Source organism: Cervus elaphus, chromosome 20 (assembly GCF_910594005.1).
Source record: "Cervus elaphus chromosome 20, mCerEla1.1, whole genome shotgun sequence".
Taxonomy (NCBI): Eukaryota; Metazoa; Chordata; class Mammalia; order Artiodactyla; family Cervidae; genus Cervus; species Cervus elaphus.
In genome coordinates, this window is record NC_057834.1 from 113,936,452 (window position 1) to 113,963,675 (window position 27,224).

Genomic DNA, 27,224 nt, shown 5'->3' on the forward strand with positions numbered 1-27,224 from the left:
CCATTTTCTCTCCCCCTGCCACTCCACTGACCATTCTTCTCAACGTCCAGGTTGCTGAATTCAGTTGTCACTCTTCTCTTGTTGTATTTATTCCACAGCATTTGACCCAGGTGATCATTTCTTCCCTAAAAATACTTTCTCCATTTGGCTTCCAGGATGCATCTTCTCCTCATCCTCCTCTCCCATGCCTTCCTTTTTCTTCTTTCTCTTCTCCTCCTACCTCATTTTTGCTCCTTCTCATCCTCTTGATTTCTCATCACCCATAGTTCTAAATCTTTGTGTACCCCCAAGACTCTGTATTTGTATACATATTCCTTATCCACTCTCTCTTCCTTGTGGTAATTTTGTCTATTTTCATAACTTTAAAAGAAATTTACATGCTGATATACCCAAGTTTTATGTCTAGACTCTACCTTGCTTTTGAACTTGAGTGATACATTCAGTGGTCTATTCAACATATACACCTGGTTATCAAAATAGCCTAATGTGTCCAAAAGTAAACTCCTATTGTCCTTACCCTAATCTGCTTTTCCTGCCAGTCTTTCCTGTTTTAGTATATGGCAACTCCTTCCTTTCTGTTTCTTGTGGCAAAACCTTCAAAATAATTTTTAACTCCTCTCTTTTTCTTATATCCAATATCCTATCTGTTAGGAGATCCTGTCGACTCTGTCTTCAAAATATATCCAAGGACTATGTCTCATCTCTTCCACCTGCTACCCTGGTCCAAGCCCCTGTCAGAACCAACTTGGATTCTTACAATATCCTCCTGTCTGGTTTCCCAGCTCTCGGGCTTGTTCCATTAAAATCTGTTCTCAACAGCAACTGGAGTGATCACTTTAAACATCATCTACCCCAAATCCTCCAATAGCTTCCCATCTCAGGGAAAATATAAAGATTCATAAGGATGGTGTTCTCCAAGGTTCTACATAATCTGTTCTTTTCCATGCCCTTCTCTTACTTCATCTTCTGCCACTCTCTCCTTTATTTATTCTACTCCAGCACCATTGGACTGCTTGTTATATTCATGGATATCTCTCTTACTTCCTTCAAATTTTTGCTCAAATGTTGCCTTATCAGTAAGGCTTATTTAACTTCTATGCAGAGTACATCATGTGAAACACTGGACTGGATGAAGCACAAGCTGGAATCAAGATTGCTGGGAGAAATATCAATAACCTCAGATATGCAGATGACACCACACTTAGGGCAGAAAGTGAAGAAGAACTAAAGAGCCTCTTGATGACAGTGAAAGAGGAGAGTGAAAAAGCTGCCTTAAAACTCAAAATTCAAAAAAATTAGATCATGGCATCGAGTTCCATCACTTCATGGCAAACAAATGGGGAAAAAATGGAAACAGTGATAGACTTTATATTCTTGGGCTCCAAAATCACTGCAGATGGTGACTACAGCCATGAAATTTAAAAATGCTTGCTCCTTCGGAGAAAAGCTGTGATCAATCTAGAGAGCATATTAAAAAGAAGAGACGTCACTTTGCCGACAAAGGTCCGTCTAGTCAAAGCTATGGTTTTTCCAGTTGTCATGTATGAATGTGAGAGCTAGACAATAAAGAAAGCTGAGCACCAAAGAGTTGATGCTTTTGAACTGTGGTGTTGGAGAAGAATCTTGAGAGGCCCTTGGACTACAAGGAGATCAAACCAGACAATCCTGAAGGAAATCAGTCCTGAGTATTCATTGGAAGGACTGATGCTGAATCTGAAGCGCCAGTATTTTGGCCACCTGATGTGAAGAACTGACTCATTGGAAAAGCCCCTGATGCCAGGAAAGATTGAAGGCAGGAGGAGAAGGGGACGACAGAGGATGAGATGGTTTGATGGCATCACCGACTCAATGGACATGAATTTGAGCAAGCTCCGGGAGTTGGTGATGGATAGGGAAGCCTGGCGTGCTGCAGTGCATGGGGTCGCAACGAGTTGCATGTGACTGAGCGACTGAACTGAACTGACATGAGGGAAAAGACTTTGTTATACCCAGGTGTAAAATAGTGCCAAGGGATTTCCCTGGTGGCTCAGTAGTAAAGAATTCGCCTGTGATGCAGGAGATGCAAGTTTGATCCCTGGGTCAGGAAGATCCCCTGGAGAAGAAAATAGCAACCCAGTCTATTTTGGGGGGATCCAAAATCACTGCAGATTTTGACTGCAGCCATGAAATTAAAGGACGCTTCCTCCTTGGAAGAAAAGCTATGACAAACCTAGACAGTATATTAAAAAGCAGAGACATTACTTTGCCAGCAAAGATCCATCTAGTCAAAGCTATGGTTTTTCCAGTAGTCATGTATGGATGTGAGAGTTGAACTATAAACAAAGCTGAGAGCCAAAGAATTGATGCTTTTGAACTGTGGTGTTGGAGAAGACTCTTGAGAGTGCCTTGGACTGCAAGGAAATCCAACCAGTCCATCCTAAAGGAAATCAGTCCTGAATATTCATTGGAAGGACTGATGCTGAAGTTGAAACTCCAATACTTTGGCCACCTGATGCGAAGAACTGACTCATTGGAAGGAACCCTGATGCTGGGAAAGATTAAGGGCAGGAGGAGAAGGGGATGACAGAGGATAAGATGGTTGGATGGCATCACCTACTCGATGGAACATGAGTTTGAGCAAGCTCCAGGAGTTGGTAATGGACAGGGAAGCCTGCCGTGTCGCAGTCCATCAGGTTGCAAAGAGTCAGACACAGCTGAGCAACTGAACTCAACTGGACTGAACTAGTGTTCTTGCCTGGGAAATCCCTTGGACAAAGGAGCCTGGTAGGTTACAGTCCATGGAATCGCAAAAGGGTCAGACAACTTAGTGACTAAAAACAAGAGTGCCTAACTTACAGAAGGTAGCCAGTAATATTTGTTTGAAAAAAAAAAATGTGAAATGGCTACCTGGAAAAAATCAACTGTAGCTGTAAAAGGAAGTTTGTCTCCAAAATCAGAGGCAAGGTTGCAGCTACTTAGTGAGGAACAAATTTTTGTCGTAAACTGTGTCTCCTGCCCTTCCTCCCCTAATCTCCTCTATGTCCATCCCCTACCTAGTCTCCAGTTTTCCACTTCAGTTTAATAATTTCTGATGATTTATTTTATGCTCCTAACTGATCCATTACCAGACCCATCCCAACCAATCTTTTACCCACCTAAAATGAGTATTCTACCTAAACACAAATCTGATGATGTTTCTCCCCAGTTTAAAACACTTCCATGTCTCCCCATTGTCCTCAGAATAAAATCCAAACTTCTTAGGATGGCTTAGATCGTCCTTCATGATCTGGCTCCTGGTTGTATCTCTAGTTTAAATTATTAGTATTCTGGTTCAGATAGTAAAGACACTGCCTGCAATGCAGGAAACCTGGGTTTGATTCCTGGGTTGGGAAGATTCCCTGGAGAAGGGAATGGCAATCCACTCCAGTATTCTTGCCTGGAGAATTCCATAGACAGAGGACCCTGGTGGGCTATAGTTCATGGGGTCACAAAGAGTCCGACACAAGTGACTAACACTTTCATTTCATTTCCATTCTCATTTTAACATCATATAGTGAAATTGTTTCAGTTCTAGACTTGTACTTTGGCACACTGATTGTTGTCCATGCTACCTCCCCCTACTAAGTAATTCATATTAATCCCTCAGATTTCACTAAGACTTCACTTCCTTTAGAGAGCCCTTCCCTGACATTCCCCTCCCTTTTCCTAACAACTCTGAAGAATAGGGGAAGGATAGTGCAGGAACAGATAAATTGGAAAGTCTTAAGAAATTAAACTTCTGAAATGAAATGAGAAAACTATAGTCAAGATTCTTTAGATCATGGTTGGATTTCTTTAGGAACTTTGTAAAATTTCTTTAGCTATGTTGGCATAGGAAAGATTGAAGGCAGGAGGAGAAGGGGATGACAGAGGACAAGATGGTTGGATGGCATTACTGACTCAATGGACATGAGTTTGAGCAAGCTCCAGGAGATGGTGAAGGACAGGGAAGCCTGGCATGCTGCAGTCAATGGGGTCACAAAGATTCGGACACGACTGAGCTACTGAACAAGAACTGGCCTGAAATACAGGAGAAAGATCATGAGCTCTGATGTCAAAAAAGCCGGAATTCATATTCCATCTCCACCTTACCTTTAGGTAGTTACCCTGTGAGCTTCACTTCCTCTTCTGGAATACCAAACTTACCAAATTTCAAAAACTAAGAGATCAACACCACATGTGTCATTTTTTTGTTTTCTAGTAGACAGGATAATTTCTAAGGAAAAGGGTCATTTGAAGCTCTGAGACTTTGAGCAATTGTCTTTTTCTGGGCATCAAAAACACAAAGACTAGCTATTAAGTCTTGTCTTATCTATGCCTGCAGCTTTGGTTTATTTTTCCTATTGTAATGATCAGCAGTAAAACCTCTATTACTATAGAAAGATCCTGCTTAAAAAATGAAGGAACTGGAATCACAGAGCAGTACGAAGTCAGTGGCCCTAAAGAAAAGGCTTCCTGTATTTAGGGAGGGGCAGCCTGGAGTTCCGGAGAAGGCAATGGCACCCCACTCCAGTACTCTTGCCTGGAAAATCCCATGGAGGGAGGAGCCTGGTAGGCTGCAGACCATGAGGTCACTAAGTGTCGGACACGACTGGGCGACTTCACTTTCACTTTTCACTTTCATGCATTGGAGAAGGAAATGGCAACCCACTCGTGTTCTTGCCTGGAGAATCCCAGGGACGGGGGAGCCTGGTGGGCTGCCGTCTATGGGGTCGGAGACGACTGAGGTGATTTAGCAGCAGCAGCCTGGAGTTCTGAGATCTCCCTCTTGACTAGTCTCCCTCTTTGTGCTCAGTCGCTCAGTCTTGTCCGACTCTGAGTTCTGGACTGTAGCATGCCAGGTTCCTCTGTCCATGGGATTTTTCAGGCGGAATACTGGAGTGGGTTGCTATGTCCTCCTCCAGGGGGTCTTCTCCACCCTGGGATCAAACCCACATCTCTTCAGGTATTGGCAGGAAGTCTTTACCACTGAGCCTTCTGGGAAGCCCCAGTCTCTCTTTACTAATTTGATTAGTAAAAGGTAACACACTTAAGTAGTGAACTTGAAGAAAGACAAACCACTCCAGGGAAACGAAATTAACTAAGGAAATTGTTCTCTAAGGCCGATCCAAAAAGACTCTTGTTGTCTCCAAGTTATCACAGGTGGGCAGAAAATGAGTAAAATAAGGACAAGTGATACATATAAAACTACATGCATCCATTTAAAGTACTGTCCTTTATTCCAACATTATCTCTCCCTGTTTATTAGTTTTAACATTTTTTTTTTAATGAACTTACTGTGAAGGCTTATGGGGGGAGAAACTCCTCTACCAACTTAGGTCCGATTGTTGGAGGTGGAAGGAGACCTATAAATTAACTGACAGTAGGTAAACAGGGAAATTTTATTACACATATGGTAATAACCTACATAGAAACTAACTCCTGGAACAGCTGTGGGGAAAGGTTTACATACTGGCTTCATATGACAGGGGAGTTGGTTTAGAGCTTCCAAGGATGGAAGGTTCCAATGAGAATTGTTTATACAATTATTTGGAAATGTCTCAGTGCTCAGTGCCCCTTTGATTGGAGACCTCCGTACAAATGAGGTCTGTTGTGGCAGGTGACTCTTCTAAAGCTCCATACTAGTTAGATAAGGCATGTTCAGATATTTTTACATTGAAGTAATCTCTATCTGTATCATTGTGGTGGTTTCTTGGTCTCTTTAGCCCTATTATTTTGGGGAGGAAATTTTCTCCCTAAATTTTAAAAGGCTTATGTTTTATTGTAGGAGACACTACAATAATGACACTAAGGGCGAGTGAGGTTGCAAATCATAAACTTGGAAAACTGTCAATGGGTTCCATCCTTTGAGGAAGGCCAAAGTATGAATGGGAATGGCCTTAATGTTTAAATTATATTTGGATTGTCCTGAATGGTTAAATTGGTTTTCCCCTTTATAGCACAGTGTTTAAGAGCATATATTTCAGAGTTTAATAGACTTAAATCTTATGTGTACTCTGAAACTTCATAACATGTGAAGCTGGCAAAGTTATTTCATACCTCACAATTTCCTTACCCACGAATGTCATAATTATCTTCTTTACAAGGTTGTTGCCAGGCTTAGCTGAAAAAGTATACATAAAAAAATGCTTAGCATAGTGCTTGCCTGTATGTATTTTCTGGATATATGGAATTCTAAGTCAATCATCAGAATGTACTGAAAACTAGCGTTATTTGAAATTATACCCTTCTTACAATAGAATTTGGCACAGTGGTAATTGATTGACTTCAAATCACATAGTTGATCTGTTCCCATAGGTCTTTAAAAGAGATTCTTTAAATCCATTGCTAGTATCCACAAACAATAATGTGGTTTATTTCATGAACCAGTTTCAGAGGACTTTTTTGATTATACATGTCTTTAAAAAAAATATTTATTTTTATTCATTTGGCTGTGCCAGGTCTTAGTTGCATTACATGGGATCCTTGATCTTCGTTGAGGCTTGAGGCCTGTGGGATCTTAAGTTGCAGCATACGAACTCTTAGTTGTGGCAAGTGAGATCTAGTTTCCTGATCAAGAATCAAACCTGGGCCCCCTGTATTGGGAGCCTGGAGTCTTAGCTACTGGATCACCAGGGAAATCCCACATTTGTCTTTTTACTCAAAGATATCACTACTGAGACTGTACAAAGCAGCAAAGATTCTTCAAAGAGTGCGGAAGCTGGTGTCAAAACAGTATCTAGGTTTAATTTACAAATTACTTTCTATATATGTGTTGTGAGACAAGTAAGTCATATCATTAGGCTTCCCCTCATTTCTAAAATAAGGAGTAATTCTCTTCCCCTTACAACATGTTTGAGGGTTAAATACAGTACTTGTCTCATTATTCATATTATTTCCAGTTTTGAAGGGCTTTATTTAAGACTGAATTGATGAAACCAAGAATTAGGTAGAAAATGTGTTTGATAACTCCTTAATCTCCATATTGAAATATGACAATCACATTCTAGCTTTGTCATTGAAAATGGTTCCGTTTCTGTGTAATGATGTAAAGTGACAGGAGAGCTGAGGTTTTTTGTTGTTGTTCTTCACTCTTATAGTCACATCACAATCTAGGAGAGACATTCCTTTAGTGACAGTTTTTGAGGCACTGCAAGATGATTTTAAACAGCTGTCTTACGAATGCACAGGAACAAGCCACTCATCTGCAAAATCTGGTGTCATTTCCACAAACCCGCTCCAAAGGCTGGCTTCTAGAAGTCAAGAGCTGCATACTCCCACCCTGTGACTTGCTCTTTTATATAGGCTGAATTTTCAGACTGCATTGGAATCTTAAATTATAAAAAGACAAAAGAGTAATGTGAGTACTCATGGTTTCTGACATTCACCCACTCCTCTCAATTTGAAGAGTTATGCAGTTACCCAGAGCTATTCATTGGATTCTTACAATGCAGATTAAGAATAGGGAATAGGAAGTAGAAAGATACTCAGAAGAAAAGAATTTAAATTTAGCCAAGAGACTAGGCCAATCTACATAATAAAAACTGCTAGAAAAGGGTAAGGGAGGGGGGAGAATGGAGAAAGTCTTGCTTTTTTTCTTTTTGAAGATTGGCTATAGACAACACAGCTCAACAACTTGTTTGGTTAAATATTGTCCAAAGGTATTTATCTTCCTCAGTATGTGTGGCCCACAGTGATACCATGTTATTATTGAATGAATTATTGGAGAGACAATGAAAGGTTAAGAAAAGCTAGTAATTATTATAAAAATTATTAAAAAAAAAAAACTACTTTTAAAGGTGACTTTTCTAGTGGTTCAGTGTCTAAGATTCCACACTCCCAGTGCAGGGGGCCCGGGTTCCACCCCTGGTCAGGGAACTAGATCTCACATGCTATAACTGAGAGTCCCCATGCTGCCACTAAATAACTCGCATGCCCCAACAAAGATTGAAGATCCCAAGAGCTGGAACTAAGGCCCAGTGCAGCCAAATAAATAAAAATAAATAAAATACTTTTAAAAACCCTATCACTCTAATACATCTATCTCATGTTTGCATATTAGTGAAGCAGCAGTATTTCTAGTGACCGTTCATCAACAATTCTATGGCATCTAAACATTAATGCTGCCCTACACCATCAGTAAGGATGGGCAACCTCCACTTCAGACCATTTGGTGCATTCTTTTCTGCACCATTCATTTGATGCTTAATCGCAATTGTCTAAGAGCTAAGCAATCTCATGCTATTATTGCAATAATAATTGTAAATTTGGAAGGAAGAATTGAAATGCAGAATTTGTCACTGACCTGCTGTGTGATCTGGGCAAGAGCATTAAGACCCTGATGCTGGGAAAGACTGAGGGTAGGAGGAGAAGGGGTCGACAGAATGAGATGGTTGGATAGCATCAGTGAATGATGATGAGTTCTTGAGCAAACTACAGGAGATAGTGAAGGACAGGAAAGCCTGGTGTACTGCAGTCCATGGGGTCGGAAAAAATCAGACATGAATCAGCAACTGAAAAACAACAATTTTCCCTAAGACTTAGTTTCTTCAATTATAAAATGAGGTTTCTGAAACTAAAGTTACTAAGGACTCTTCCTGGCCATGGACTTCTTATATTGTTACAGGAAGGAGGACCTCTTCCAGGGCCCTAGAGTGGGCTCTTGTCTAACACATGGAAAAGAATTGTCCAAGGAGACACACATGCTGACAAAGCAGATTTTATTGGAAAGGGCACCCGGGTGGAGAGCAGTAGGGTAAGGGAATCTGGGAGAACTGTTCTGCCACATAGCTCACAGTCTCGGGTTTTATGGTGATGGAATTAGTTTCCGGGTTGTCTTTGGCCAATCACTCTGAGTCCTCCTTGGTATGCACACATTGCTCAGCCAAGGTGGATACCAGTGAGGATTCTGGGAGGTGGTCCAACACATGGTATCCCCTTTTGACTTTTCCCAAACTCTCCTGGTTGGTGGTGGCTTATTAATGTTCCATGTTCCTTACTAGGACCTCCTGTCATAAAATCACTCATGCAAATGGTTACTATGGTGCCTGGCCAGGGTGGGCAGTTCCTAATAATACTATGTGTTTTGGTAGCCTCCCTCACTAAATGCACTTAAACAATAATGCCAGTTAATTATCTCAATAGTTGTGTGAATGACTATCAACTCAGATATGCTCTTTAGAAGTGTTCTTGGGCTGTCTGATGGGAGCCCAGTCTTGACTAGGTATAGTTTCTGTGGCTCTAAACAAATACTGTGGAGTGGTCTGTGTTATGTGATATTTATCTGTTTACTACTTCCTCTTCTTGATAAAACTATACGTTTTCTGAAGGACTTATATAAGTTCCAACACATGAACAGTACCTGTGTTTGTGTTAGTTGCTCAGTCATGTCCTACTCTTTGTGACCTCGTGGACTGTAGCCTGCCAGGCTCCTCTGTCGATGGAATTCTCTACGCAAGAATAGTGGAGTGGGTAGCCATTCCCTTCTCCAAGGGATCTTCCTGACCCAGGGGTCGAACCCACGTCTCCTGCATTGCAGGCAGACTCTTTATTGTCTGAGCCACCAGGGAAGCCTAAACAGCACCTAGCATGGGAATTTAAGGAAATGAATGAATGGAGTTCCAGGTCCTGGAAAAAAAAAAAAAACCACTGGAAATTTTTGCAGTAAAACCACTGGCCTTTGAGAAAGCCAATTGAGAAAGCAATTGTTATAAGTGGATGACCAAGGAATCTGCATTAGTTTAAAATTTTAAAGCAAATGTCTAGAATAAATGTAGACAAGACACACTTTACATAAAATTTGTAACATTTATTTAAGCAAAAAAAAAAAAAACCAAAAACCCCAAACAAAAATCTGTACACACAACATTAATACCTAACGATGTCCTGATTTAATATCTAGCATGATTCAGGTACAGGACACTCCCATTCATCTGGCCACAGTGAGAACAGTGCCTTCAGTCCAGATAACTGGGAGACTTTGAAATGTATACATATTTTCCAATGAATTTTTCATATCTTTTGAAAAGAGTTGAACTCTTCTACCAGAATGCAAGCAAAAGATACCTTTTTCCACACTCACAAGTCAGTGAGAATTTGACAGTGGGAATTCTACAAAAGTCAGGGATTTAAAATTTTATTCTTACAGGTTATCTGAGAGTATAAATCTTGACATAACGTCCTCCCGTTATTAAATGCTCTCAAGAATTTCCTGCTTTTATGAAGTATGTTACAGGTTTCATTAGCTAAGTAGCTTCTTGCTTCTAAGCTAATTAAAATAAGCTTAAAAGAACCCAATTTGAACAATTTTCCAGAGTAACTTCAAAAATTAAGCACATATTATTAACAAATTATTTATTATTTCTCATAATTTGATATATTTGGATTTTCTGAATATTCTTAACAGCCATTCTGTCTAGCTATGCAATTAGGTTGTGCTCTCCAGCAGAGCTTTGCTTCATCCAGAAAATGAGAAATAGCATTGGTTTTCCCATAATTTATTAAAAATATTGGGGGAGGGTAAAAACAGGCAGAGAAAGCTCTTTCTTGGGTGAACATTGAATGTCTTCAGTTAAGATTTGGAAACCAAAGAATGCATAATTAGGAGTGTACATGTCATGCAAAATCTATGAAACACTAAAAAAGACAAAGCAATTACTCATTTTAAGCACACTCAGCAAAATCTTCTATCATACTGCTATTTTCATCACTGGATGAAGCTTGGATTTGCATTATTACTTAAATAAACAGTTCATGAGTTAACACAAAAAATGAAAAATGTGTCAATACAAAGCAAATGGTAAAGTTTAAATACTCAATATCCAATGCTACAGTAGATTTCAGAGGGAAACCATAAGTTGCAAACCTCTCTCTCTGTAAGTTGTCTCAGAACACTACTTGGAAACCCTAGCCATATAAAGTCCCCAAAAAAGTAACATACAGATAAAACTGCCCACATCAGCTGACAGTGTGACACTGCCTTTAACTTATACCTTCAGTTTAATACTGTTTATCTCAAGATAAAAGTTGCACAATAACCAAATAATGTAAACATACTATTAAAAGGCAGGAGAAGGGTAGGTTTCAACATATACAATACAGAAGTTTATTTTCCTGGCTACTCATGACCTCTTTTTCAACCTTGGGTACTGCTGCACAGTGTTTCATAAGGGGTGGAGAGCAGGGGGAGGGACAATGTCAGACATTCTAAAGCACTAAGCCAAAACCATGGTTTATTAATTGATTCTACCCTAATTCAGCACACAGTGAAACAAAATATGTTTTCATCAAAGTGTGTTCCAAAGATCTAGAAGATGGCCCAATACTATCCTGAGCAATGCATAATTTAAAATACAGCCAAGTGACTTGACTGGGGAGAAAAAGGGCCAACTCAAAAGGTCCCACCAGCAAGATCAACTTCCTAGGCTGGATGTTTAGGACCAGTGTTTTAAAACATGAATCCCTGATTCTTTGGAAGCTTGCAAACCAAAGATATGAAATTAAATTTCCACAGTTGCCGTGTGGGATTCATCTCCACCTGGGTCATTCACTTGAATTGACTAGTGCCACCAAATAGCATTTCTGTCCAGGAGTGAGAAGCAGCAACATTTAAGGTCAATTCCTGGGTCTGTGAGTCTGATATCATTTTTAAAATTCTCAACTAAGATCAGTAGCCACTGAGTATTTGGCCAGAGAGTAAAGTAACTTATTACTACTTGATTTATGTTTCAACTGCAAAAGGACAAAATGATTTTTTTAGAGTATAACGAGAACAGCAAAATTTACTTGATGGGAAGAATGATATACCTTAATTATTTCTGCTTTAATTTCAGACTGCTCTTGTTTTACTCATTGATAACAACATGCATCATTGCAGTCTAAAAAGTCTAATCCCATTTCCTTTAGTAGGTTTAAACCTTGCTGTTTGTGGACTTATGTAGTGATAATTTGCAATATCTGAGCGCACCAATGATTTGAGCAATGAGTGGTTCAACCCTAGTCTAAATTGTGCTTGAAACAGCACCTCTAACCCACTGAAGAGGTAACCCTTGAAGGCACCAAGTTTCATTACATTCTAGTGTACAAATGCAAACAGGAGGCCGAACAGATTCTATCTTAAGAGACAGGCCAGTTATACCTCATAATTTATATATGAATGAGTGAAAGTTGCACAGTCGTGTCCAACTCTTTGCAACCCCATGGACTATAGCCCACCAGGTTGCTCTGTCCATGGAATTCTTCAGGCAAGAATACAGGAATAGGTTGCCATTTCCTTCTCCAGGGGATCTTCCCAACCCAGAGATCAAACCCGGGTCTCCTGCATTGTAGGCAGATTCTTTACCATCTGAGCCACCAGGGAAGCCCTCAATTTATTATATACTGAATTGTAGTCAGATTTAAGATCTTATAGACAATTCCGTGCCATAATTAGATACACAATTTTAAGAGTCATCCCAATCACAAAGGCACTAAAAATTTTATCTATCTGGGATGTGCCTAATTATTTTGCTTTTAAGACTCAGAAATATCTGGCCATTACCAGTGCTCAAAATAGTAAATTTCAATTTAAATATATTTGAGTCTTCATCATTCAACAAGTTATTCTGAGTAATGAAGGGGTTAATTGTTTTCCATACATTTTTAGCCATATTTGAAAACAATTTATAAAGACAAAAATCCTAGGATTAGCCTACAAGGAGCATGTACTTTTGTTTTGAATAGGATACAACAGAAACTTGAAGCCAAACTTCTCAAAAAGGCTTTTCCTTAACTACATAAGCCAGAAGACCTGGAAATGGTCCACCCAGCTAGCAACTTCTAAGCTACTGTAGGACTTCCTATTTTCTACATTTTGCCTTAGATATTTAAATCCAGGAAAAGGGGACATTTAAAAAAGAATTTTCCATTTCCTTTGAAATACTTAATCTGTGAAAATTTATCTTACACCTATAAAAATTCCTTGAGTCAGAATTAACCCACAATTTACAATGGTTTTTAGTAACTCTAAATACCTATTTTCTTTTAGTTTTTATTTCTGTGGAGTACCAAATAATTCAAGTATGATTATTGTGATAGTGGTATGAAACATGTATGTCAAAATGTTAATAGCATACTAATAAGCCAGCTCCTTTCTAAATAAAAATGCTTCTGAATGATCACAATGATTTAAATGTACCATTTAAAATCTCTATTGAAAACATTTTGGCCATCTATGAAAAAAATGCAGTTATCTAAGACTGCAGGTTAACCTTATTCACAACCTAAAATTTAAAATGGAAAATAACTCTTTTGGTGACTTGCTGCCTCCCAACTGCCATTACTGATAACTGATTCTTTACTATAACAACTCTCCTAAAGAAAAGACAACTGTCTAAAAAATAACCTATCACAAAATATTTCCTTTTCTGCATTGCAACTAGAATCATTACATTTAACAATCATCTAATTCTTCTTATTTATTTTTGGCAGTGAGATGTGGATATCTTTCCCCAACATGAAAACAGTAAGATACATGTATTTTGAAACAAAAGAAAATTAACTTCTTGTGGCAAAATTTACTGTTGTTAATTATTATTTTAAGTGACCAGGTAACACCACATATGGTCTCTATTCCACTGAACAAAATGACTTTGAAATAGAGAGAAAAGAATGGTCGGTTTTAGCAAGAGACGAATTTTTCACAATATGACATAAAGAGATTCAGACAGTTAATTAATCTCTAACACAGAATGCTGTAATATTTTACACCATGGTAGCTTGGAGAAATATTTCTAGAGAGTAACCTGCAGTCTGTATAGGAAGCAGCAGTCCACGCCTCCAAAAATTAATACAAAGAACAAGCTACTGCTCAGTGTCTTAGGAGAGGTGGGTTCCAGAAGATCAGCCAGTCCCAGTTTAAAAATACCTCAAGAGCAGGCCTTTTCCCAGTTCCTAACCTCTATTCTCCCTTAGTAGTTTTTAATGTATTTTCTGCCAGCCATCCTGGCACTAGCCAGTAAGTAGCTTTCACAAGGGGAGGACTCAGATTTCCATTCTTTCACACTAAGAAGGACATCTTATAAAAGATACACAGACAGAGAATAAAGGCATTTTATACAGAAGCAGTATAAAATTTACAACTGAAGCAGTGCCAGCAATCAAGTTAACAGCTTATCTGAAGCTGCAAATTGATTGGAAGGGACTTTAAAAATCAGAAAAGTCTGGCCTAAGGGTTCGTGCAAACTTCATCATAAAACTGTAGAATTTTAAGCACAGGTAAGTTCAAACACTGAAAGATGTGGAAATCTTCCTAAAAGGCAATGATGAAGGAAGAGACCCTTCTTGCCTAATAAGTTAAAAATCACAAGACAAATCAGAGACTGTTCACATGGGCAGTACTGTACATTGTCAATCCCATACTCATCTTATGACTCTTATCAGAGAAACCCCCCAAACATCACAGAGGGTAAGCCATTCCAAGTGAATTTATCACAAAAAGAATTTCTGTGACTCCATTATCCAATTACCTATGGCTATCAATTTAGTCTGGCCTGGGACTGCTTTTTACAGGGAGGTGGCCTCCCATGGCGTACAATGTGTTTTTCTAAGCTGTCCAGAATGGCCACAGCAATCTGCTGGACATGGGGATCAGTCTGTTCGTGTTCTTTGATGTTGTATAAATGCTGCAACCCTCCTTCCTCAATCAGCATGCTGCAGTACCTTGAAGCTGAAAGAAAACAGGAGAAAGAGCTTTCCTTAAAACACTTAACTCCCTTTTTTGTGGAATAATTTTTATCTATTCACTTAAATTTAAGCTGTTTTATTACTGCCCATTAACATAAGTTAGAGCTTGATAAATGTCTGCGATGATGTTACACTGCAGGACTCACATACAGGTCATAGATAACACTCATAACATTACATATATATTATATAATGTATATATAAATCATAACCATAAGACAGGCAGTCCAGAAAAGAAAATTTCTTTGACCCCAAAACATGGGTAAGATAGGTACTTTAATTCATTTCCAATGTTTAAAAAAAATTTAATGGCAGTCATATTGTATATGCCAATGTTCATTATTTAAAAAAATTTTTCTTTGGACTTCCCTGGTGGTCCAGTGGTTGATAATCTGCCTGCCAATGCAGGGGACACAGGTTCTGATCCTCGGTCTGGGAAGATTCCACATGTCCTGAGGCAACTTAGCCCTAGAGCCCAGGCTCTACAACAACAGAAACGACCGCAATGGAAAGCCTGAGCACAACAGCTAAAGAGTAGCCTTGCTTGCTTTAACCAGAAAATGCTGGCGCGCAACAAAGACCCAAAGCAGCCTAAATAAATAAAACATTTTTAAAACTTAAAAAAATATTTTTTTTTTGCACACATGCTTTTTTTGAGGGGCTGGGGGTAGGGAGAGGGCTGTGCTATTTGGCTTGTGGAATTTTAGTTCCCCGATCAGGGACTGAAACAGGACCCTCGGTCGTTAAAGTACAGAGTCCTAACCACTGGAACACCAGGGAATTTACTGTACGTGTGCCTTTTAAATTTTTTTAGTTTTAGTCATATTTATTAAAGTCTAATTTACATGCAATAAATACATCCAATTTAATCTACAGTTATATGAGGCAGAGGATGAGATGGTTGGATAATGTCATTGACTCAATGGACATGAATTTGAGCAAACTCCAGGAGATACTGAACAAGAACAACAGATACACTGGTGTGACCACCAACACAGTCAGGATATAGAATATTTTCAACAACAAAAAAAGTTTCCTTGTGCACCTTTGCAGTCAATCTCTCCTGCACCTCTTATCCCAAGCAACCACTGTTCTAATTTCTGCGATGTAGATTTTTGCCTAGACCTTCACATAAATGGACTCATCCAGTATGTAATCTTGTGTCTGTCTACTTTTGTTCAACATGATGTTTTTAAGATGTATTCAAGTTATTACCTGTATATAGTAGTTCTTTGCTTTAAGCTGAGAAGTATTCCATTGTATTGAACACACCACGTGTTTTTAATGTTACTGTACTGGACATTTGTTGGATGTTCTCCCCTGACCCCCAGCATTTTGTTACAATGACTAAAAATGCTATAATCATCCTATTAATATAAGTTTTTTGTGAACTTTTCATTTCATTCATCTTGAGGAAACACCTAAAATGCTGGGCAAATGCTAAATGTATGTTTAACTTTATAAGAAATCACTGTTTTCTGAAATGACTGTATAATTTTTCAATCTCATCATCGATGAATGAGACAGTTGTTTCATAAACACATGCCACTGTCTATCTTTTTGATTATAAGCAGCCTTCCTAGCAGTTATAAAGTGGTATCTCATTATGGTTTTAATTTATATTTTTCTAATGATGTTGAATTGTTTTTAATCTGCTTATTGGCCATGTGTATATTTTTCTGAAGACAGGTCTATTCAGATCTTTTGCCAATTTTAAACTGGGTCATTTTTCTTTTTATTATTGTGTTTATACATTTTGAAAACAAGTCCCTCATTAGGTATATAACTTGCAAATATTTTCAACCATTCTGAGTAGGCTTTTCACCTTGTCGATGATGTCCTTTAAAGTACAAACGTGTTAAAAATTTTTATTAAATCAGATTAGTTTTTCTTTTATGACTTATGCTTTTGGTATCCTATATAAGAAAACATTGCTTAATCCAGTGTCATAAAGATTTATATCTATTTCTTTAAAAAGTTTTATGTGTTTATGCATATGTAAATGCAGTTTTTATACTTAGGCCAATAACCCATTTTTGAATTAACTTTCATATAGGCATGAGGTAAGCATGCAAGTTCCTTCTTTAACACATGCCTACTCAGTTTTCTCAGCACTATTGGTTGAAAAACATGTTCTTTTCCCACTGAATTGTCTTGGCACTCTTGTCAAGAATCATCCGGCTATAGATGAATGGGTTTAGTTTTGGACTCTCAATTCTATTGCATTGATCTATACATTATATCCTAATGATGTTGAGCATCTTTTCATGCGTGTATACTTGCCATCTGTAAACTTTAAAAAATATACATTTATTTATTATTCGTTAGGCTGTGTCAGGTCTTAGGTGTAGCGCGTGTGATCTTCACTGTGTCCTGCAGGACCTTCTGCTGCAGTGCACAGATCTCTAGCTGTGCCACGCAGGCTCAGTAGTTGCGGCACACAGCCTGGCTGTTCTCTGGCACGGAGGCTCCTCCTTTCCCAACCAGGCCTCGAACCTGCGTCCTCGTCATCGCAGGGCAGATTCTTGACCACGGGACACCAGGCAGGTCTCCCTGTCATCTGTAAGTCTTTGATGAAGAGACTCTTCAACTCTTTCGTCCACTCTTTTGTTTTTTTTAACTCATTTTGTTTTCTTATCGTAAGTTTTCAGAGTACATGATATATTTTGAACACAAGCACTTTATCAGACATATGACTTGAAAACGTTTTGAGCCAATACAGTGGAGGTGACAAATAAATTCAAGGGATTAGGCTAACAGAGTATTGTCATAGCAAACACCCTCTTCCAATAACACAAGAGACAACTCTACACATGGACATCACCAGACAGTCAATACTGAAATCAGATTTATTATATTCTTTGTAGCCGAAGATGGAGAAGATCTATGCAGTCAGCAAAAACAAGACCTGGAGCTGAGCATGGCTCAGATCATCAGACTCTTATTGTAGATTTCAGGCTTAAATTGAAGAAAGTAGGGAAAACTACTAGGCCATTCAGGTATGACCTAAATCAAATCCCTTATGATTATACAGGAGAGGAGAAGAATAGATTCAAGGCATTAGATCTGGTAGACAGAGTGCCCGAAGAACTGTAGACTGAGATTCATAACATTGTACAGGAGGTAGTAACCAACATCATCCCAAAGAAAGAGAAATGCAAGAAGGCAAAGTGGTTGTCTGAGGAGGCCTCACAGACAGCTGAGAAAAGAAAAAAAGTGAGAGACAAAGGAGTAAGGGAAAGAAACCCAACTGAATGCAGAGTTCCACAGAACAGCAGGGAAAAATAAGAGAAGTCTGTAAATGAATAGTGCAAAGAAGTAAGAGGAAAACAACAGAATGGGAGAGACTAGAGGTCTCTTCAAGAAAATTGGAAATACTAGGGAACATTTCATGCAAAGATGGGCAAAACAAAGGACAAAAACAACAAGATCCTAAGAGAAGCACAAGAGATTAAGAAGAGCTGGCAAGAATACAAGAACTATACATAAAAGGTCTTAATGACCTGAATACACATGATGGGTATGGTCACTCACCTAGAGCCAGACATCCTGGAATGTGAAGTCGAGTGGGAAGTATTACTATGAACAAAGCTAGTGGAGGTGATGGAATTCCAGCTGAGCTATTTCAAATCCTAAAAGATGATGCTGTTAGAAGTGCTGCACTCAATATGTCAGCAAATTTGAAAAATTCAGCAGTGGCCATTGGATTGGAAAAAGTCAGTTTTCATTCCAATCCCAAAGAAAGGCAATGCCAAAGAATGTTCAAACTACTGTACAACTGCACTCATTTCACATGATAGCAAGGTAATGCTCAAAATCCTTCAAGCTAAGCTTCATCAGTACGTGAATCAAGAACTTTCAGATGTACAAGCTGGATTTATTTAGAAAAGGCAGAAGAACCAGAGATCAAATTGCCAACATCCTTTGAATCACAGAAAAAGCAAGGGACTTTCAGAAAAACATCTACTTCTGCTTCCCTGACTACGCTAAAGCCAGACTATGTGGATCACAACCACCTTATCTGCCTCCTGAGAAACCTGTATGCTGGTCAAGAAGCAACAGTTAGAACTGCACATGGAACAACAGACTGGTTCAAAATGGGGCAAGGAGTACATCAAGGCTGAATACTGTTATCCTGTGATTTAACTTATATGCAGAGTACATCATGTGAAATGCTGGGCTAGATGAATGACAAGCTGGAATAAAGACTGTCAAGAGAAATATCAACAACTTCAGATATATAGATGATACCACTCTAATGGCAGAAAGCAAAGAGGAACTAAAGAGTCTCTTGATGAAGGTGAATAAAGAGCCTCCTGATGAAGGTGAAAGAGAAGAGTGAAAAAGCTGGCTTAAAACTCAACATTCAAAAAACAAAGATCATGGCATCTGGTCCTATCACTTCATGGCAAACAGATGGGGAAAAAGTAGAAACAGACAGATTTTCTTTTTGTGGGCTCCAAAATCACTGCAGACTGTGTCTGCAGCCATGAAATTAAAAGACACTTGCTCCTTGTAAGAAAAGCTATGACAAACCTAGACAGCATATTAAAAAGCAGAGATATCACCTTGCCGACAAAGGTCCGTATAGTCAGAACTATGGTTACTAAAGGTTAAAGTTACCAATGGCATTTAGAGATGGATCCAAACCTGACCAGCATTTGTTTTATCTAATCAAGACAAAGACTGACAAAAGGCCAGGATTCCTTGGCTTGACTCCTTACTGGGGACTTAAAGAATTTTTCACAAGAGTGGGTAATTTAGTCAAGAAGTAAAGAAGTTACCAAAACCCACTGGTGAAGCCCTGATGTGGGCTAAAATTAGACTGAGAGAAAATAAAAATGTAAGGATTGACAGGATTATGAAAGTTGGAATGTTTAAACAGACTTTCTATAAAGAAGCTGTGCCTCTTCTACCTGAATATTTTATGGAAATGAGGATTATGTATGGCTGGGAAACACTCTCCTATTTAGTATTATAAGATTAAAATCTGTGGATGAAGTCCTAATGGAGACTGCAGTTAGGAATATAAGGATTAACAGAATTAAGGTAAAAGTTTGTAGGAGAATTGGTGTGTGAAGTGGTTACATTTCCTTTATCCAACTGTATTATGAGGATGAACATTTTACTGACTGGGGGATGTTTTCCCTATGTAACATCATAAAACAGAAAGCATATAAATCCTTCTTTCAAGCAATGTTAATTGGATACGCTAAATGGGAATGAGTAACACTGCCCTAGCCAATGCAGTGTGGAACAGAGGCTGGAGTGCTAGTAGGGACAAATTCTCTGTGAGATAGTCCTATGTGAAGGACAGACTGGGGGTTACGGCAAAAGCCTGTGAGCCTACCAGAGATGACTACTGGGACTTTGGACTAAGAATTTCCATGTAAGGGCATTTTCTACCTTGCTATTTGACATTAACTGAAGCTACCCTTATGACTGAAGGACAAACAATGATCTTCAAACCTGAAAGAGCCACAATGTTTTTGAGTGATGTCAGAGAAACACTCTAATGGGAATGACAATGCCCAGAAGAGTTAAATACAATGGAATTGGCTTACATAGGGTCATGCTACCTGGAGAATGTAAGGAGGGGATACTCATGAGAAGGGAGCCTCTTTCTCACTAGTACTGACTTTGGAACTGCACAAGGAGCTGCCAGATTCTGTTGTCACTTGGACAGTGGCACATAAGCCGCTCTCCACTAACCAACAAAGAGCTGCCCGGTTTGTGGACAGCAACTCCAGGGTAAACAGACAACATTCTGTTTGGAAGGTCATCACTCTGACTGAAAAAGGTAAAATCCAAAACACCTCTGTGGAATGAACTGCAAACTGTTTTCCCAGCAAGGATAGAAAAATTGAATAGTAGTAAAAATCCCTGCTTTCATAGGCAGTGGCCAATGGTCTGCTTTTCTGCATCTATAGAGATGATTAGATTGCTTTTCTTTCCTGGTCTGGTAATAGGAAGAAACATACTGATTTTCAAATCTTAAACCAACTTTGCATTCTTGGAGTAACCTCCTTGGTCCCTTTCATACACTGTTAGGTTCTGTTTGTTCACATTTTTTTAAAAGAATATCCTCATCTGTGCTCATGAGATATACTGTTCAGTAATTTTCTTTTCTTATGTCTTTGCCTGGTATTTACATCAGGATACTTCTGGTGTTCCTTTTTTTTTTTTCAACCAGCTTTCTTTGAGTTTGGATATTCTCTATTGCTATGTGTTCAATTTCACTGACCTTTTTTCTTCTGTGTATCTACTCTTAAGCTCACTCAGATATTTTTCATGTTAAATTTTTATTTATTTTTTATACTTCACTTTTCCTCCTCTTAGTATTCAAATTTTCTTTAAAATCTTGAATCATATCTATAAAAAATGTTTTTAATTTTCCCCTGCTAATTCCATCATCACTATCATTTCTGGGTTTGTTTCAACTGTCTGATTTTTCCCTTGGTTATAGATCATATTTTTCTGCTGCTTCTCTCATCTATCAACCCATCATAAAACTGAACATATTGTTGAGTGTAGACTTTGTTGTCTTTTTTAAAAGAGTGCTTTGTTTTTCTCTGGCAGACAGTTTTTGCAGAGCAGCTTGATCATTTCAAGACTTGTTTTCTAAGCTTTGTAGGGCTGCTTTAGAGAAGCCTTTAATTTAGGGCTAATCTCTTCTGGCTCTTCTGGCATCTGCAGTGAAAGCCCTAGGTATTATCTTCTTTCCACTGTTTAGAATTTAAATATTTTCCAACCCGTGTAAGCTCATGTTGTTCAGTTAGCAGCTCTTCGGTATTTGGCCTCAAGGAGTCTCACCCTAGGCATGTACAGCTTAGTATTCAGCCTAAGACTCAAGAAAGTCCTATGAAGATTTCTGGAGTTCTTTCTAGATGTAACTGCATTGTTCTGCCCCCAAACTTCAGGCACCTCAGTCTTGCTGCACTCTGATTTCTGTCTCCTCCATCCAATGACATTGCTGAGCTGTATGTGATTCTCCTATGCTACTCCAGTAAATGCCTCCAGGAAGAAAGGCAGGGATTCTGTAGAGCTTGTTCCATGCTTGACTCTCAGCACACAGTGTGATCTGATGGCAAACAGTGGGGCCACTGGAACTGCAGCCGGGCCTGCCTCCCCACCCAGCTCCCCATGCCTCCCCGACCTCCTTGCACCCCGCAAGGGCCCACAGCAGTCCAGTCACCCTGCCTGTGCCCTGCTGGGGAGACCCTCGGATGCAGGCACACTGGAGGCAGGTCTCTGAGAGGGGAACTCCAGAGTCTGAGGGTGGTGCTGCGTGTGGGCTGGGGCAGGCCACATCAGCATGCAGTTATCTACTCGATCACATACCCTGTGTATGTATGCAGGCCCATTCACATGTCCATGTATATGAGCGGTGAGCTGCCCACCAAGGGTGTACTCAGGGTTGCCAAAACAGAGGCTTCTTCCAGTTTGGGGTGGTCCAGCATCTCTTCACCTTGGGAACCCTGATTACAATCCTGAGAGGTCTCTGCCAACACCCCCCCAGGCTGCCCTCTCCTAATCGATGTAACAGGCCTCATCCCTGGACCCACTGAAATCTTCCCTAAGGGTGTCTGTGCCTGGCACGACATTTAGGGCAGCCCTGCCCAGGCCCACAGGGCCAAGTGGGGACTGGCCCTATGGCAGGACCCCTCTGAGGGGTCCTGGCCTCCCAGACTCCCCATACTGGCCACTGTGGCCATCTTCAACACCACCTCCCTGGACACACTCTTATTCATTCGAGAAACAACTACTTTCGTTCTCTCCTGCAGCAGCCCTCCTTGCCTGCCCTGTGTCCATCTCCTCCAAGAGGTAGAAGGCTGTCTGCTCTGCTCTGTGGCCAGGGGAGATGTTTCTTTGGGCAAAGAAATGGGCTTTCTTTGGGCTTTGGGCAAAGCTGTGTTGACTAGAAAAGGCTGGCGTCCTCTCATGGATCTGTGACTCTTAACAGCAAGCCAGCTTCCTTCTTTCCTGGGCCACTTGGAGCACCCCTCAGCCCTGCCAGGCTGTGGCTGTTCTCAGTCCCTTTGTTCCAGTCTCCACCATGTTCCTCAAGCCCCTGGAGGAGGCATGGCCAAGAGGAACCCGGTGACAAAGCCCTCTCATTTGTTCCCTCCTTTCAAGGATCAGGATCCTTGCAATTCTTTGTCTAAAGGTCTAGAACAAACTGTTTCAAATTTCCCCATTTTTCTTTTGTTTATGGTTGGTGAGCTACTCTGGTACCAGTTACTCTGTCCTGACCCAGAATGTAAGTTTCTGCTTATAAACTTTTCTATCATGTCTTCTTCACTTATAATTCCACTGTCTGGATCTTTCAACATTATTTTACATTCCCCTATTGCTGGACCTCTAGGCTACTTAGTTACTTCCTATTATAAATAATGACGCAATGAATATCTCTGTAAAAACAAGCACTTGAGTATAATTTTTAAATTAAAAGGTAGACTACCTAAATGTTCATCAATAGGGATGTAGCTAGGCAAGTTTAATAAATTTATAGCCATATGTTATGTGTTAAATTATATCCCTCTCAAAAGATAGGTTAAAGTCCTAACACCCCCTAAGGCCCGGTACTTCAGAATGAGACTTTATGTGGAAACAGGGGTGTAGGCTGATATAATTAGTGAAGTTACGTGATACCATTGGGATGGGCCCTAATCCACTGTGACTGATGTTCTCATGAAAAGGAGAGATCTGGACACAGAAACAGACACACACACACACAGAAGAGATGATATGAAAGCACACGGAGCAGCAAACACCAGAAGCTGGAAGAGGCAAGGAAGGGTTCTCCCCTGGAGCTGTCAGAGAAAGCATGGCCCTACTCACACCTTAGACTTCTAAGCCTCCAGAACGGAGTGACAAAATGTTCCTGTTATTTTAAGCCACCCATTTTTGGTACTTAGTTACATTTGCCTTAGGAAACTAATACACCATAAAATAAAGATTAAGTGATTATTGTAAACCATGTTGCCAAAAATTTCCCAAAATATGGGAACATGCTCATTATAATATGTGAAACAGGTACTATTATTATTTCCATTTAACAAATGTGGAAACTGAAGTCCTAGATTTAATAATTTGCTCAAGATGACATACATGGTAAGTGGTGGAACATGATTTGAATCCAGGTATTAATAGTCTTGTGTGCTCTTAATCACTATGCTACACTAACTCTTAATTTTTAAAAGTTATAAGCTTTTTAGTGCATTAAAACTTTTTAGTGCAAACTGAGAAGTAAATTCCATTTAAATATAAACAGAGAAGCAAGAAAGTAAGAACCTGAACTACCTGAGTTGGAGATACAATAATCTACAATATCCAAATTACAGTGCATTATAGAATAAATTCTTCAGGGCACTCATTTCACAGAGTAAACCTGAAAAAACACCAACACCTAAGAGTAGTCACAAAAATGGCACCAGTTAAATGAAAATGCACTATTATTTATTCATTATGTTTTACTTTCTCCTATGAGTCTGTGAAGAGTAATGAGCAAAGAAGCCTGGAGATTAGAGGCTGGGTATAAAATCAGATAGACTGTTAAAAAAAATAATAATACTGAGAGTTCTCAGAACCTAAAGGTACAGAGAAAGGAAAAAAAAATTTATAGCAGAGGCAGTTTAGTGTAGCTAATGAGGCAGTCCTATGTTTATGAATGAGCAACTCTGCTCCAGGAATTTAGTGGGAGGAGGCAGAAAAGCTTCCAGGTGGAGGTTTAGGTGGGTACAAGGTGGTTTTCTCTGTCGCTTCCCATTCCCTAAACCATCTTCCTCTATTCACCGGACAAAGAAGAACTTTTGTTGAGTTCTCTTTTTGTGATATGTGTTCATCAAAGAATGCAACAAGAAAGAATATAACAAAACAGTACTGCTACTTGCTAAAAAACTATTGTTAAAAAAATGACTCTCACATTCTTATATAAGGCCATGTATAACATAGCCCCTATTAAAATAGGCTCTATAAAAGAAATTTAACTTGTAGTTAATTGTGCAGAAAAGCTTTATACCCCTTTCAGGATATATAATGTTCTTCCCTCTTATATATAGAAAGAGAATCATGTAGCTGATTACTTGCAGCCCAGTCACAGACAGTATATCAATTAGTATGAATGGCCTACATATCTAAATTTTACTATCTTCCCTCTATCTTTTAATTTTTTTCAAATTATTTTTCCTTGGTTCTGATTTTTAATTTAAGAAAATATAATTTATACTTTTCCATTAAGGTATATTTATGTGCTTCTTTTTAATATTTCAAATCACCTATGGAATGAGTTTATATTAATAAATACTGACAAAAGAGTTATATCACATCACAGCCTTCAAAAAAGAATAATATGAAAAATAAAAAATGACATGAAACCTGATTTAAATACTTTACTTCTCCACACACTATGGGTGCTGGCAGCAATGTCCTAAACACTGAATATACACATCATTTTAATTTTAAGCTTCTTTTTTTCCCAGAACAATACAGTTGAAGGACAAGAATTACATTCAAACACAATTCTCTCTTGGTACATACGATTCTTGCTGCAGACATGCTGCATGGCCCAAACTGCCCAGAGCTGGACTCCAGGTGTTGTGAAACAGCCCAGTAACGGGAAAAATGGATTAAAGGACCTGAAAGTGCAAAGGAAAAGAGTAAAAGTTACATCCTAAACTTTGTGTCATCTTCTGAAGCAAGGCTTCCTGAGCTTTTCACTCCAGAAATTTTATCCTTCTATTTTTAAACTAATATAAATGACCCTCTATAGAACATCATTTCTTTGTCTTAGCCAAAAGTCTTGGTGCAGAAGATAGAAGGTGATCAGAACAATGTACTTTTTCTCAAAAGCACCATTTGGTCTTGAAGATACACATTCTGAAGAACAGTAGACCTTGGTTTGGAAACCTAGATAAGAAGTTAGTTGATAACTAACCAATAGAACATCATGAAGGAGGTCCAGAATTTAGCCTATTTCTACTAGTCTTCTGCCCAAAAATGTATAAAACATATTGGAATAAAAAGTACTGGCAGCATCAGCATTTATAAAGTAAACAACAAAATAAACTGTAATGATAATATTTATGCAGCAATCTGGTATACTTCAGGAATATTAGTAACTTATCTATCAAATCACTTGTCATAAATAAAGTTAGAATCCAGTATGCACTTTAATAATTACAAACTGCTTCCCTAAACACATCAGGTGCTGCTTCTAGTTCTTTAAATGTGTTCTCTTGTTTTACACCTCCTTGCATTAACACTCTTCCTAAAATCTTATCCCTACTTAAAACTCAGCTCACAATCTACTTCCTCTGGAAGTTTTTCATTATTTTCCACTGCAGATTTAAGTACTGTCATCTTTTTTAAAAAAAGTATCTTCATCTTTGATTTTAGAGCATTCTATGAAATTAGCATAAGAGTGAATTATATCTGATTTACATTTGGTTTCCCTCACTAGGCTGTAAAGTTCTTGTTTGGAGGCACCATATCTTATTCATCTTTGAATTTCAAGAGGATAGAACAAGACTTTGGCACCTGTCTTCAATGAATATGAAAGAAGGACTGATGAATGATAGGTAGCAAAAAAAGTAAAAACATAGAGGCCTAAGGGAAAACAACCATACATCTAATAGGAATGACCTCTAGGCAAGCAACATGACTAGGTTATTGGCTTAATATTAATTATCTTGCTAATTACCTGTATGCTACCATCTCACACTCTGGAGTTGGCCATTTCAAAATAGCTGAATGCTGAAAGACACAAGACACACAAGAAAGGATTACAATATTTATTTCGTATTACATGATGAGGCTTTGATAGTTTAATCATTATTAATGTTGTTTGTATTCTTCCAGGAAACAGCAAGTTACCCTACCAGATCATCCAGAAGAGAATTCCTCTGGCTGCGACTCAATGTCCAAGCTTGTTCACCTCTAGATATTAAGTGGGCAATAATTCCAGCTGCAAAGTAACTGACTTCCACTTCAACACTATGTAGAAGACTACTGATGTGGTCTATAAAATCCTTCCACATTAATTCAGAATGCAATTCTTGTACTTCAGCTATATTGTTCTGGGGAAAAAAATATAAAAATTAAAGTAATATGTATAGTAAATGGCTAAATGACACTGCAATGATTTAATCATGTATGGACAAAAGGTGAAAACTGTTGCTATGTCAGCACTGTGGGATTATAGGTGATTTTATTCCTCTCCACCCCAAACAATAAAATAAATAGTTTCTTTTCAAGTGAAATAGTGAAGTAGATAACCTAAAAATTTCCTGCTGTACAATATCTAGTTGTGCTAGGTGAAAAATAGCAAACAAACTTTAAATATGTAACTTTTTTGTCTGGGACAAAATGTAAACAGGAAATCAAACTAGAGCCTAACAGGCTATCTCTGGCTCACAGCAGTGGGGGGTGCGCAGGGTGCAAGAGAACCGGGTTTAACAGCCATGCAAGGTCAGAAGTAAGGACCAGAGATACTAAGACTCTGCATA

General features: G+C 38.9%; 1 protein-coding gene across 3 annotated transcripts in view; it reads right to left on the bottom strand.

Moving 5' to 3' along the window:
• Positions 1-9,784: 9,784 nt before the first annotated feature.
• The window catches only part of ZYG11B (zyg-11 family member B, cell cycle regulator), a 74,895-nt gene continuing 57,455 nt past the window's right edge, over positions 9,785-27,224 (bottom strand). For all 3 annotated transcript variants that reach the window (XM_043876105.1, XM_043876103.1, XM_043876104.1), the window contains 4 exons: positions 26,598-26,795; positions 26,420-26,472; positions 25,258-25,355; positions 9,785-14,701 (listed from right to left, as the gene is read on the bottom strand). In XM_043876105.1, coding sequence (XP_043732040.1) covers positions 14,511-14,701; positions 25,258-25,355; positions 26,420-26,472; positions 26,598-26,795 — 540 coding nt within the window. In that variant the 3' untranslated portion in view covers positions 9,785-14,510. The remainder of the gene's footprint in view (positions 14,702-25,257; positions 25,356-26,419; positions 26,473-26,597; positions 26,796-27,224) is intronic.